Raw genomic sequence first — 15279 nt, 5'->3', positions numbered from 1 at the left:
AAGCCATATGCCTCTCTGGCCCTGCTCTGACCTCCCTTGAGTGTTTTTGCATGGCTGGACTGTGTCCTTAAATGCTTTCATGCTTCTTGTTTGCCTGGAGGAAAGGTAAAGGGGCAAGTGTGAGTGTGCAAAGACATTAGCCATACCTTACAAATGTAAAATTCACATTGGGTCAGATGTTTTGGTTGTCTGTTCCACATTTGCCACTAGCATGTGGCCTCCAGAAGTTTGCCCAGTAGGAAGCACAACCCTCAGAGGAAAAGGGTTCCCCATCCCTGGTTTAACCAGTGAGCTCTTCCATACTCAGATAAACCTTGCAGCTTTTAATCATTTTACTTTTTCATGACCGTGGAATATTAAAACAGTAAGGATTCAAGTTTGAGGTCACAGTGCTTATGACTCACCTACAGACTCAAAGTAAGAGCTAGTGTTATATCTATATAGAAGTTGGGGAAAGCATGAACAATAAGCTGTGGTTTTTTTAAAAAAAAAATATTTATTTATTTATTTATTTAAAAAAACCTTTGCAATTGCCTATATTGTTGACTGCCTTTTGCACATTTTCCAACCACGAGTAGCATTTCTAAACAATGTTTCTAGAGCCATGCTATAAGCCGAGGCAGGAAGCGTAAATCAAGGGCCCCATGGTGACATTTTGAGTGTCAGGCACTCTCTTTCTAAAATGAGTCTGGGACACAAAACACTACGTTAAAATATATACTTGATTGTAACGGCAGAGCTTTACTATAGTCATCGCTGGTAATAAAACGTCTGACCTGTCTTTACATATCGATCATCACAGCAACCCTTTGAGATGAGTTCAGCTGAGGTAGGCCAACACACCTGAGGCCACTGAGTAAACTTCAGGGCTGAGTGGGGATTTAATCAGGATTTCTCAGATTGCTATCAAACCAGCAACTAAACAACAACAACCAAAATCTGAATAACCAGTTTATGTCAATTATTGTATGTGTAGTTTACTACTTATACTTATATAACATGCTGAGCAGTGAGCTATGTCCCATATCTGATTCTGCAGCTCGTAAACATTTCACAGAATCATAGAATTGGAAGGGACCCCAGGGGGCATCTCGTCCCTTGACACAGCAGTCAGTAAAATACAGCCTCCACCCATTAAACAGACTATTAGGAAGGGCTGCTCCAACTACAGAAACCCCCTTCATGAATTTCTCAACATGAAGGGCAAAGCAACTTCAAAGAGCAGTGGGATCCTGCTTTAGCTCTGCCCCTGATGTCAAAAGGATCTGCCAAGCCCTGCCCCCAACATCCACGTGGACCTCTGAAGTAGGAACTTCAATGTCTAAAATCCCTGGTAGAGGACACGGATCCAGAGATCACGCTAAGGGTGGCCAAATTCTGTGTGACTGCCATAAAACTTAGGGAACAAGCTATGCTACCATAATGACTAAGGCCTTAAATGACAATTTTAGGTTATATTTTAGTGATTAAGATTTAACTTATATATTTTTAAATGCTGTTATATCTATATTGTCTCTGTTATACCCAATTGCAAATTCAAATGTATCCGTATCGTGTTTTATGACTTCCCTGATATTGTATGTGAGCTGGAACAGGTCTGTGACTGAAATAATAAATTTGTTGTCTGAAGTAGGAAAGCTTTTGCATGTAGTCCACCCCATGAGAAGATTCTGGAATCCTGATCACGCAAGAATCCAGGGTAGCCTTCATATGTTTGTAGAGGTCTACACACCAAGGTTTCTCCCTCCAGATCTGCACATGGATGTGGGGAGGTTGGTAGCAGGAAGAGCTATACAATGTCGGGAGCAGGGCCATGGTCAGGGTGCCGTGCTGCTGTGCCTTGAGCACAGTTTGGAACAAGTGGCTGTGAAAAGCCACAAACAAAAAGGCTGGGGAAAGTTGTATATTTGGGGCTTTGCACCCTAAAACATTTCACAGGCACAAATTCACCACAGCGTGAATAGTTACCTTATAACTAGGGACCAAACTAGGTGTGACAATATAGGTGTGTCTTTAACCTCTGCATGGCTGAAATGTTGAAATAAATAGCCAGCATGGGGAGAATAAAGCCTGATCAAGAACCATGACATGGGGGAGCTTTGACCTCTCCATGGTCCTGATCAGAATACTCCATGACACATATGCACAGGTGCTGTTCACAATGGGAAGAAAATGCTCATTGCAAATAGCAGGCATGGGGCCCCTGATTAGCACTGTCACTTACGCATCACCAAAAAGGGCAGAATGCATGATTTAAAAAGGAGGGATCAAAAAAAAAAAAGAAACAGATTTGGATCAACGTATAAGTATGGATGCAATAGTATATATGTATAAATGCAAGTTTAGAAGTGATTACTATGCATTCAAATTGAAACACATCTTATCATAGTTTGGAAGACTGGCCAGATGACTGGTGTTCCTGTTTAGACTTCTGTCCAGATGCTAAATGCAAGGCCATTGTCTTCTTTGTTAGGGTTGATTATCATTAAACTGGAATTGAGTAGACAATCCTGCAAATAGAGGATGCCTTCAAACAGAGGACTGTTCTCTAAAGCAGGACGAATGGCCATCCTAACTACAATTCCAGCTGGAATCATCGCAGGAGCAAAAGAATTAAAACTACCCTGCACCTCATGCAGTGGTTCTAACTTTCACCCCAACGAAAGTTTTTTTTAAAAAAAAGCCACAAAAGTGACCACACAGATGTTGAGAATTCCATTCCTCCCGTGCTGCAGATGTGTGTGTGGGATTGTTACATGTCACATGGCTGTTTACAATCCAGCACTGATTGTTGGAGTCTTGTGAGGGAAAATTGAGACACGCTGTTTCCGCTCTGTATAGCTTTTGCTTTTGCAGTTCTCTCTCCAAGGAAGAAAGACACAGAGAGGAGCCATGTTTTCTTTGTTCTGTTACGTTTGATTTAATTTGCAATAAATTAGGCTTAGTTGTTACTCCTCAAGGCTGAGCTTCTGTTTGGAACTATGCTTGTCGGGTGCTCATGACGAGAGACCAGAGGAATGAATCCTGGGCCATGCTGAGTTGGGGGGAGGAACCAGGCCTCGGTGTTATCACCCAACAACAGGGCCCACACATGTCAATAGACTCATGCCTAGTTTGGCTGTAAATAACAACTTAGAAAGAAATACACAAAACTGGCATTGACAAAGAGTAACCATGATGGATTATTTTGTTTACTGATTCATCTTTAAAGGGATTTTATTTTCTAGATCACAATGGCCTAGTCGGGTTAGTTCCTCCTGACATATTAATGATAAATGCCCTTGAAAATGATCTCGACAATATACATCCTTCCCAGTAGTCTTGTTTTGCCAACCGCAGCGCCAGACTGATAAAAAAAAATTATGCTAAAGACTGTTTGAGACCATTCACTTAATGGCTGGCTATGCTATCCTTAATACTTGAAGTGATGCAGCTAAGCTAACCTGAATATTTGAAGAGGCATAACTCACCCTAAATGTTGCAGCTTAAAAGAATCACTATAAATCTGCACAGATTATAGCCGTGGAATATAAGGGAGAAACTCATTGAGAGGAAAGCTGAATCCACATTTCTTAAACCTTTCTACTGTGTAATCTACTAAACAATACTTCTGCAATTTTATGAAAAATGCAAACGTTTAAACCAAAAGACAGGAAAGCAGGCATTATCAATACACTTGCTTGACTTTTCACTTGATGTGTAAGGTAAATTCATAATTAGATATAATTCTTGTGAATTTTGAGATTTGTAGTTCAACACTTGGGAACTTAACATCCATCATCACCTTGCAAATCTTGTTTAATGTGGAGCTGACTATAATCTTTAAGAGCTAGATTTGTTTTCTGTACTTTCAATTACTAGGTTTTTAAGAGCAAGCAAATTATTGTGCAAAACCCCATTCCAACATGGTTTCATTAAACAATCCACCCAGAATGTCAATATTACAGTTCAATGCTGCTTTTGTATTGATTAGTTGACAGGGCATACCCATGTAGCTAGAATCGGCACATCCAGCCCTTAAAAACTGCAGAAACATAGGATTCTCCAAACATTAAGCAATGGTCATCTAATTCTATATTGTCTATACCAGGGGCCAAGAACCTCTTTTTTTTCTGCTGAGAGTTGCATTTCTGCAGGAGGAGGAATGGTTCTCCCAGTGGAGCAGAGTTGCAACAATGGGCTTCCAGCAGCAGTGAGACTGCTGCATCCTGGGAGGGAAGGGTGCCAAGGTCAGGACTGTGTGGACACACTGGTGGAAACATTACAGTGCTTCTGAGGGTGTATCTGCTCAGCCCTGACCTCACCACAACCTCATCTCTTTCCCCTTTCCAACTGGTACACAGCAACAATGCTGTTGCCAGAAAGCTGCTGTTGTGGCTCTGTCCCACCAGGAGAGCCACCCCTGCTTGGGTGGAATGTGTTGGTAGTTGCATGCTGGCAGTGGGCGGGGCCAAAAGGTGACAGAATCAAAATTAGGCAGATACCCCTTCTCTCTTCCCCTGTCTTCTCTGTAACCCCCCTTTCCTCTCTTTTCTTTCAGCTGTGTTTCTCCCCTCCTTGTCAACCACCTAAAAATTAGACCCTGGGCCATGTGAAATTAGATTGGTGTAACATGGAGCCTAGGGGACGCGGGGGACGCTGTGGGTTAAACCACAGAGCTTAGGGCTTGCCAATCAGAAGGTCGGCGGTTCGAATCCCCGTGACGGGGTGAGCTCCCGTTGCTTAGTCCCTGCTCCTGCCAACCTAGCAGTTTGAAAGCACATCAAAGTGCAAGTAGATAAATAGGTACCGCTCCAGCGGGAAGCTAAACGGTGTTTCCGTGCGCTGCTCTGGTTCGCCAGAAGCGGCTTAGTCATGCTGGCCACGTGACCCAGAAGCTGTACACCGCCTCCCTCTGCCAATAAAGCGAGATGAGCACCGCAACCCCAGAATCATCCGTGACTGGACTTAATCGTCAGGGGTCCCTTTACCTTTACGTTTAACGTGGAGCCTGGTGTACACTTACTGTCCGGAGTTACAGAGTGAGCCTTATCTGGAGAACTATAAACTACCACTGCACTATGGCCTATCACACTCTACCATGCCACACTCTACTGTGGATAGGTCCAGCTTGGAATGGGTCTGACTGCTCCACTCCTGTACTCCCTGTGTCCACATGTGAAGGTTTTTTTAATGTAGACAATGAAAAAGGGGGTTTCCTGTTATGAAAGCCCAAAGTCAGTGTGCCACACACTTAAATGGATTACAGTGTATTTAAAGAGTATAGTCAACTATGGGATATGGATTGAGCTGGATGAACATGTGGGGGTGACCTCTAGCCCAGTGTCTCTTTTTGTTAAAGAAGGGGGTTTGGACAAGAGAAATCAAGATGGCTGCTGGGGATTATCTTGATGGCCTGTCCAAGAGTCTAGGTACCCTCCTGTTTAAAGAAAGAGTATGAGGAGTAGCTACCTAGCATCAGTTTGGATAGGCTGTGACCTTAAGATGGGCTCTTTTTAAAATTCAATCTTTATTGTTTTGAAATCAACACATAAACACACAAAGCTTAGAAAAGGGAAAAAAGGAAAAGAAAACAGAACAAAAGAAACACAATACATCTCTTACAAACAAAAAGAAATAGAACAATACATCTCAAATGCACAAAAATATTCCAGCCATCAACTTCCAACTTCCTTGATATGGGTTCTTTGTTTCCTTACTTACTTGTATCTATTTTTCAACAAATTTAATCTTTAGTAAATCTTGTTTGTATTCTTTATACCATATTCAATTCCTAGAGTTATTCAAAGCATTCTAATGTTTTTATATGGGAACACTGTTCTTTTAAATATTGTCTATAGATCTCTCATTCCCTTTTAAACCTGAGTCGATCAATCTCTGATCTTTTCCATCATGTCTGCTAGTTCCATGTATTCAAGTGTTTTTACTTGCCACTCCTCTTTTGATGGAATTTTATCTCCTTTCCACCCCTTGGCAATCATCATCCTCGCTGCCCTTGTTGCATTCAAAAAGATCCTTCTTTTCCCCCTTGGGAAGCCTGATGCCATTATGCCTAAGAGGAAGGCTTACAGTTTTTTATTGGACGTTATTATGAACAGTTTTTAAAAATTCATTATATATAAGTTCCAAAAGCTCTTTATTTTTTGCAACCCCACCACATGTGGTACATCATTTCCTCTAACTCTCTACGCCTCCAGCATAAATTTGAGTTGGTTCTGTACATTTTGGACAGTTTGCTGGGGGTGATGTGCCACCTGTTTAGCATCTTCATAAAGTAAAACTTTAAGATGGGCTTTTTAATGGCATCAAATAAATACTTTCAATTTGCATTCAATTCCTTGAAAATTGAAAACTGATATATTGATAATGGACTCACTCTATGATTTATTATTAGTAGTAATAATAAAATAATAATACCTTTATTGTCAATGTACAACCTATGTACAATGAAATTAACTGCAGTAGTAGTAGTAAGGGGGAACAGTCGGGTATTATTTAATGTGGCAATTTCATGGGTAGCTTGTCTTCCTTGCTACTCTAAATGAACTATGATCACAACTAATAGGCAAGAAGTCAGTGGCTCAAATGCAGGAAAGATGTGTTACTTTTGAGCTGCAGAGCCTCTCACTTCCATGCTATTAAAATGGCATTGTAGGAGATGTCAAGTAACTATGGCAAGCTTCTCTTCAAGTGCATTTCCCATTAAAAGGCTGACAAAAATGGTCTACGAGGAGTCATCGTCTTACTCAAGTGAAACAGACATGTTGCCAATTGAGAGGGTGCCTTGGACAGCAGCTTATAGTGAAATGGTTTGGGGGGTAGAGAGAGGCACAGCTGGCTCCTGTGGTAGAATAATATGGAAAACTATTTCCCACCACTGCATTTCCCTGTTGAATGTTTGCCTGTTCAAGGCAAAGGGAAATAAAGATGGCAATGGCTAGCCAGATAAGGTGCATTGTCTTTAAGAAGCACAATGGGGACCTGCAACAAAATACTGCAGTATATCCTCATCTCCAAACAGGAACACACCTGCTCAGAGTTCCAGTCAGTCATGATTTCATCAGAAATGTGGTAAATCATAAGGGGCTCAAGCAGGCCCCACCCATTTCTGTTCTAACTGACACCCAGCATTCTGAGGCTACTGAGTTTGCTCAGTTTTCAGCATGTTGTTTTGCCCCAGGGCTTTTTTAGTAGGTTATTTTGTACTTCTATAACCACTGGAGTTTCACCGAGCATTCTTATACCTTCTCGTTTCCTGGTGGCCCCATCTTGGCTCTTTCTGATGCTGCGCCTTCATCTGAGTTTGCTATTAGAGAGATCTGTGAGCAGGTATGGGAATGACTATTTACAATTAGTTTTCATTAAATGACAATAGGTAATATTTTCCCCCAAATGTTATTTAGCTATACCATCTGAATAGCAAATAAAGAAATAGATATAGTACTCCTACATCAGAATTTGCCGCAATCCAGAGGAATATTTCAGGCCCAGAAGTTTAAGTGTGTTTCACCAAAATGGTTTCCTCACTTATTTTAACAAAGGTAGGAATTTTCCCTTGAACACTTTCTTTGCTATGAAAATTTTAGTGCCCTTCTTTAAAATGAATGGTGGTTCCATGTGCAAACTGCAGGATCTATTTATTTAAATAAGCATGTAAGAACCTCTAAATTTGAGGTGATTTGATGCAAGAAAGTTGGGTGTGACTAACAGCCTAATACTGTTTATATTTACAGTGGAACCTCAGGTTACAGACGCTTCAGGTTACAGACTCCACTAACCCAGAAATAGTACCTCGGGTTAAGAACTTTGTTTCAGGATGAGAACAGAAATCGTGCTCTGGCGGCACGGCTGCAGCGGGAGGCCCCATTAGCTCAAGTGGTACCTCAGGTTAAGAACAGTTTCAGGTTAAGAACAGACCTCCAGAACGAATTCAGTTCTTAACCCGAGGTACCACTGTACTTGAAAGCAAGCCACATTTATTTAAGTGAAATTTGCTTCTAATGTGACATGTTTAGAATTACTTGCTAACTCTCATTGAAATCTCATTCACTATCATGGAAAAATTAAAAACGAGTTTAACTTCTTCTTTAGGATGAAATCTGCAAGCATAGCAGCCCCTCCAAAGTAGATAAAGCTTATAACATTAGGTTATTGTGCTGGGTACTTTTCATGTTTCTTAAAGGAATCATCTATAAGTTTTGTTATTTGTTTTTAAATTTGGTTTGGCAGAATTGGATGAAATTTGCACACTTGTTCCTTCTTTTAAAGGAATGAATCCTACCAAGCTTCAGATGGATAGATGCAGCAGTTTCCCCACAAGGGCAGTATTTACAGTCTGGGGATGGTTCAAGAAAGGATTCACTTAATCTCCCCTACTTTTTGTGAGCAATTTGAATGAAAAATGAGTGAGGAGCCTCTAGGTGAGAAACCTGTCAAATTGCAGGTAATTGGTCTTATGCTGGGCACCTTTAAAGTCGATGGGGGAAGAATACTAAAAGAGACTCGCTTCCCTGCCTGTGGTTTTGTCGATTTAATTATGAAAAGGGGCATGCATAATAAAGGTACCCCATGGAAAGTAACTTGCAAAATTTCAGAAGGATTCATGCAAGGGTTAGGGAGTTATGATAAATGGAGGGGGGTGGAGCTTCAGGATTGTGTTCTGCTGAATTAGCACCAAAAGCTGATTTGACTGGGCATGTGGGCACAAAAGTGGATGTTCTAAGCAAGCCCCACTAGCAGAAAGAGTGCAGAACAAACAAGAACTAGGTGAAACAGTCACCTTTAGGGAAGGGATATTGAAATACTGTAGTGTTATTGGTAAAGGTAAAGATAAATGGACCCCTGACCATTAGGTCCAGTCGTGGCCGACTCTGGGGTTGTGGCGCTCATCTCGCTTTATTGGCCGAGGGAGCCGGCGTACAGCTTCCGGGTCATGTGGCCAGCATGACTAAGCGGCTTCTGGCAAACCAGAGCAGCGCACGGAAACACAGTTTACCTTCCCGCCAGAGTGGTACCTGTTTATCTAATTGCACTTTGACATGCTTTCGAACGGCAGGAGCAGGGACCAAGCAACGGGAGCTCCCCCCGTTGCGGGGATTCGAACTGCCGACCTTCTGATCGGCAAGTCCTAGGCTCTGTGGTTTAACCCACAGCGCCACCCGCGTCCCTAGTGTTATTGGAGACCATGGTAAAACATTGCCTCTTATTAAAAGCCTGACCTGTCAGTCACAAGAGAGTTGTCCTTCCTCCACTATGACATTTGTTATTGTGGTGAGCCCTGGGAGCAATATTTCAGTTTTTTAAAGCACACTGCCTACAGAGTTTCTACTCTATCCAAATCTCTAAATCACCCTGCATCATTTTAGAGATCCCTGCTTTAGTTCAGAGTGCTTTGCGGAGCTCTAGCTCTGGCTCCGGCAAGCCCTGAATTTGTCTGAAGTAGTTTTCAGATCAGGGTTCAGGAGTCACCTGATGCACATCTCCAACAAGTACACAAAGAGAAAGCCAAATCAAATATTTAGCGACCATTTTCTACAATGGGACCCATAATCCTACATAAAAGCACTGACCTATGTCCAATTATGGTTCCCCCACACACACTTTCTCCAAAGCAGCTGGAAAAGCCATTACACCTGATGGCAATCAAAAGGAAGCAGCAGTGCTGATCCGACTAACATTTAGAAAATCTTTCATTAAATGATTTAACTGGGTAAAGACTAAAAAAATTGCTTCTCTTTCAAAAGAACTGCATGGCAGGATTTTAATTAAAGTGAATTAATATGGTATTTTCATTAATAATGCAGTGAAAAAGAACAAATCATGTGAAGGGAATTTAAGGAGGAAAAATACCCCTCAATTCTCTCCTTGCCCGACTGATTCTCACTTTTCTTCCATAACCCCTTTTGTTACTCAGTGTAAATAGTTGATTAAAAATCCCCCAAAGTATTAACAGATGAGTAGCCTTACAGAATTATTCTGAAATATATCTTCTCTCAGGTTAATCATTTTTTGAGCTACTTGGTTTTTGCCTATTCATTTCCTTCTGAAAAACCGTATTATTGACCCTATAAGAACAAAGACAGCAGTCCTAGACCCAGTTACCTGGGAGTAACACATGTATTGTAGGAGCACAGATAAAGAACTTTTGTCCCCGATGCATAGATGCATAGCCCATTGCTAGATATACATCTCCATATCCAGCAAAACAGGTGTCCAGCCAGTGCATAGGGTGTGATGAAAATGAAGATATATATCTCCATTCTGCACATAGAGAGCTACTTCTGTGTGCAGTTCTCACTAGTTGATTGGGACGTTTGCCTTACTTTGCTCTTGAAGATATTCAGAACCCATTTTCACATTTTCTCTGCCTTCCCTTTGAGCTAAACCTGAGCTTTCCCCCATGTCTTAAGTCAATATTCTGTTGGCAGCGCAGCCTGCCCAAAAGGCAATCTCCCTTTCCCTGAGTCAGCAGATCTACTTAAGCTTTCTCTTCAATGCTTATTGTTAGATGGAAACTTCAACAGATTGTTGAGATAGGTCCTTAGCCCCCTTGGTCTATGACATCATCGACTTCAAAGGGCTTCCTCTCTTGATAAGAAGGGAGTTTAATCAATGTGGCTGTCTGGAGACAGCCTTCTGGCCTTTTGACTGCTTGACTGACCAGTTTCCATGGATACCTGCTACTGACAGCCTTGGCCCAGCTGAGACGCAGACATAATTTTGCTTTCCATGAACAATGAAACTAAATCCTTAGGTCACAAGTAACTCAAGACCAATTCATGGAGGAGAGGGCTATCGAGGGCTACTCGCATGGTGGCTTTTTCCACGCCACCCTCTCTGAGCTGCTTTACGAGGCTGGGATCATTTTCAAAAGGCCATTCCGGTGGGGTGACCCAAAAGGGGCAATTCTAATTCAGGTTCAGTTGTTGGCAATGTTTAAATATCCACTTCTTTATTTCTCCAGACTTTCAGTTGTTAACTGCGCCTTTTGACAGAGTTTATTGTCTGCTGCATTGTTTTTTAAAGGTTGCTTTTTATAATCTTAATGGCTATATTATAATATTTGCATTGTGTTTCAAGATTGCTGCTAGCTGTCCTGGGCTCCATATAAATTATAAAACCTTTATTGCATCAGCATACAGCCATAGCAGGATAAGACAAAATAAAATAAAATAAAATAAAATGCTAGGGACAAGCAACCAAACAAGACTCAAAGCGACAATAAATAAATAAGAGAGGAAAATATAGAGCATGTAAAAATATCCCAATCCACAATACAATCGTGTAAACAAAATGGTACTGTAGGAGTTAAGGTTAAAATTTGATGCATAGTTCTACTCCTTACATTTGGCACTATTGTAGACTAATTAATATCATATACGCATCATTTCTGAGATCAGAGATTCTCATGTAACATGTTGCCTTGCTTCTTTTTAACTGCAAGCTTTGATAATATATTGAATAGGACCTATGCTTTGGTTAGGATGATCACTGGGGAATCTAAAATGTCTTATTTAAAATTGAATTAAGTGGTTTGATTAGCGAAACAGGCTCCTACTGCAGGAGTTTTGAACAACGGCTATGTTCTATCTTTGAAGCTGGGAAACGAGAGCCATTTTGCTGGTGTACATTTTCCCAATGTGCCACTGTAATCTTCGGTAACTCCAGTTCCTACAATTAGAAACATCTTTTTAAAAATAAATATGCACTAACATGGTGTGAAGCTGAGGGAAAAGGTGAATAGCTCAAAAACAAGGGCTGTGTGGATATGTGAGCAGCTGTTCAAATCAAAAGCACTTTGCAGTACAGTCATACCTTGGAAGTCGAATGGAATCCGTTCCAGAAGTCCGTTCGATTTCCAAAGCGTTCGACTTCCAAATTGCGGCTTCTGATTGGCTGCAGGAAGGTCCTGCAGCCAATTAGAAGCCGTGGAAGCCCTGTCGGACGTTCGGCTTACAAAAGAACGTTCAAAATCAGGCACTTCCGGGTTTTGATCAATCAGGCACTTCCGGGTTTTGATCATTCGGGAGCCAGAACGTCCGAGTTCTGGGGTGTTCGACAACCAAGGTACAACTGGATTGCAAAGGTTTAGAGGTGCAGTTCTGTACTATAAAGCAGGAGTTCCCAAACTCTGGACTGTGATCCACCAGTGGTCCACAAGCTTCATTCAGGTGGTCTGTGGCAACATGTGGCAGGTCTGTGAAGAACGCTTACAGTTTGAATCATATGGAATATAAAAAAGAAATGAAAATGCAGTTAAAAAGCATATGGCATCTAGAATTCTGCAATTGTTGCATGAGTAGGCAGGATGATAATCATTAAGCGCTGCAGAAATTTTCAAGTGGTTGATGTGGAAAATAAGTTTAGAAACCACTGCCATTGATGTTTTCCACAGAGAAGGTATTAACAGTTGTAAGTGGTCCAGCCAACGCATGAAGTTAACATTGTCATTTTTAAAGTTTGTGATTGGCCACCCATAATGCATTCCTATACATACGCACTTAGAAGTCCCATCATGCTCAGTGGGGCTTACTCCCAGATAAATGTGAATAGGAATTCAGCCTTAAACTTTCTCCCGTTGAAATGATCGGCAAAGCCACCATTATTTCTTCAGTGTCATGAAATGAGCAGACCTCATAGAATAAACAAACTATAACAGAAACGGCAGGCGCGTGTTGAGAATCTATTGGAAAAGTCCATTTGAGTTTATTTAAAATTCTGAGCAAATGGATGTGTAAATGGGTCTTATGTGTGAACATATCAGAATCTGTGCTAGGCATTTGGTAAAGTAATAGCCATAGGAAAATATAATGAATTTGGAGGAAGCATACTGCACAACATTTAAATGCATCCTTGTATTTGGAACCTGAATGCTATCCAAACATAAGTTCCATGTATTATTGCTGTGCATACACACCAGGGAAACTCCTACAAACAAACAAAAACCCTCTTCTAAAGCTCAATTTTTAAATTGGACAAGGCAGAGGGCACCAAGAGGAGTATTTAAGCACAGTGCCCATGGCTGCCATATTGGGGGTTCTAGTCTTACCTTCTGATGTAGCTGCATGGGCTACTGAGTATAACTGTGTGTGTATGTCATATATTCTTCCTGTTCACCCATGACACATAAAACAATAGCATTGAGAATGGCCCTGCAACAGTTACTTGTTTCTTATTTTAGACTTGCGTACTCTGCCCCCCCCCCCGCCATGAACTCAAAGCGGCTTACACCATGAAAACACACATAGAAATATATCCACTATAAAACTACACACACTACATACATAAAAATGAATATCGCAAGAGAAGATGACTGAGTCATGGTTTCTGGAAAGCTTTTATTATATTATATAGTTTACAAAATCCCTCTACTTCAACAAATTAGCAGTCATTTCCATTCCCTTAAAAATAAATGCGCAGGGAAAAAATTGTATACAACAATCATTCAGAACACATATGTTTTAATCCTGTACTATTTATTCCTGAAGTAGTTATGTAAGGACGACAAAAATGGCAGGAAAAATGAGAAGCCAGCTACAACTCTTTAATCCTTTACATTGCCTTCAGCAGCAGGAATGCTGCTCCTTTCACAGTGCACCTACAACAGTCTGAGTATGTGTAAAGGCATTCCTAATTATGCTTACTCAGAGGTAAGTCCTGTTAGTGAATTCAATGGGGCTTACTGTCAAATAAGTGGGGTTAGCCTAACCCACAGCTCCTATTTGAAATCAATGGGACAAGTTATTTGTGACTTAATCCCATTGATTTCAGTGGAAACTTAAGTGCAACTAACTTTGTCTACATCCAGCCCTGACTATATATATATATATATGTACTGAATGTTTTATATGTGCCTAAACCACTGCAGGTGCAACCAAACCCCTAAAGAATGCTGGTTTCTAGGGTGCAGGGAGTGGGTGGGTTCCTGAATCTGAACTATACATTTCACAGTTCTTTTACTTAATGAGTTTAACATCCAGGATCTACAACCAATGGGCAGAATCAGCATGGTTACAGGAAAGATCAGAATGTGGAGTCAGATATTTGCTTTTTGCTGTTATAGCAGCGGTTCCCTGCTGAAGAGAGAAATCTGCTTTTGCTTGGGTCCTAGTTCCTATTTGCAGTAAGACATTATCAGCCAAAGTTTGAGAAGAGGGGGATGGCTGAAAGTTATGGGGTGGGAAGGGTAAGAATTGAAATTAGCAAAGCGAACAAGAAAGAATTCCTCTTTCCTTTCTGGTCTTAGTAATCCACAGACACTGTTCCACATTCTTCTGCCTAGAGGAATGTGGAAATAGTGCTAGCATACAATATGCATATCTGCATTCCAGGAAGGACAGAACACAGGAAGCCCATACCTGAAGTCTAGACCAGATCATCACATGCATCTTTTATCACCAGGGAAGAAACAGCTCAGAGGGTTAGTGGAATTTTGAACAGGAAAAACAGCAGAGTAGGAAAGGATAAAGCAACCACATTTTAATCTTCTCTTCCTTCAAAGCTATTTTTATCAAGGGGGGGAAATAATAGAAAATATATGTGATAGAAAGTTTTGGATGTTTCCCCTCCACTTAAAACAGCATCATGGCCACTACACCTAGTTTGTCCACTATGGTCTTCTGTAAAGCGCAAGTGTGCCATTTAAACCTTGTTAACTTAAGCCTGCAATATCACTACACTTACATGTGAGTAAAGCCCAATGAATATAGTGGGACAAGCTTCAGAATAAAGATACATACAGATAAACCTGCTTAAATCACAGAGTAGAATGTATTTATGAAAATAACCCATAAGAAACTATCCATCTGCATACATTTCTCTGAAAAGATCTGCCCTTTTTTATACTCTGTATTTTGAATAGTTTTTATATCCTGAACAAACAATTAAATAGTAGATTTGGGCAGGTCACCCACAGATATCAGGGCAGACGAAACAACATAGTCCCTGGTTGGCCAAGGCTGTTCTGAAGCAGCGGTAGCTCATTAACAGTTTGGAACTGTCCCAATAAGGGTGTGATTCCAGCAGGTGACTTTTTCAACATAGGACACTGGAGCGATCACTACCAAACCTCGCTACCAAACCCGACAGGAGTCTCCACCTCGATTCATTGTTGTTGATTCTGGGCAGTTGAAAGCTTTCTGGAACTCCTCAAAATTACTCATAGCACCAATAACTCTGCAGGGGAGGGAGAAAAAAAAGATAAGTGGACTTCTCCAGACTTTTGGAGATGTTGTTTCTTCAGATTCATGAAGTATCCAGTTTGGACACTGTGTTCTATCA

At 41.0% G+C, this 15279-nt stretch overlaps 2 protein-coding genes across 6 annotated transcripts in view; one reads left to right on the top strand and one right to left on the bottom strand.

The window, feature by feature from the left end:
* The window catches only part of LOC309368869 (uncharacterized protein), a 269378-nt gene that overhangs the window by 197443 nt on the left and 56656 nt on the right, over positions 1–15279 (top strand). The gene's annotated exons all lie outside the window — the stretch shown is intronic.
* Positions 14249–15279, bottom strand: part of PHEX (phosphate regulating endopeptidase X-linked) — a gene marked incomplete at its 5' end in the record, with an annotated part of 98583 nt that continues 97552 nt past the window's right edge. For both annotated transcript variants that reach the window (XM_081909175.1, XM_081909176.1), the window contains one exon: positions 14249–15174. In XM_081909175.1, the coding sequence (XP_081765301.1) occupies positions 15072–15174 (103 nt within the window). In that variant the 3' untranslated portion in view covers positions 14249–15071. The remainder of the gene's footprint in view (positions 15175–15279) is intronic.

This window comes from Podarcis melisellensis, assembly GCF_964234715.1.
Source record: "Podarcis melisellensis genome assembly, chromosome: 4".
NCBI classification, from domain to species: domain Eukaryota; kingdom Metazoa; phylum Chordata; class Lepidosauria; order Squamata; family Lacertidae; genus Podarcis; species Podarcis melisellensis.
Note: the sequence above shows the minus strand (reverse complement) of the source record. Positions and strands in the feature narration are given on the sequence as shown.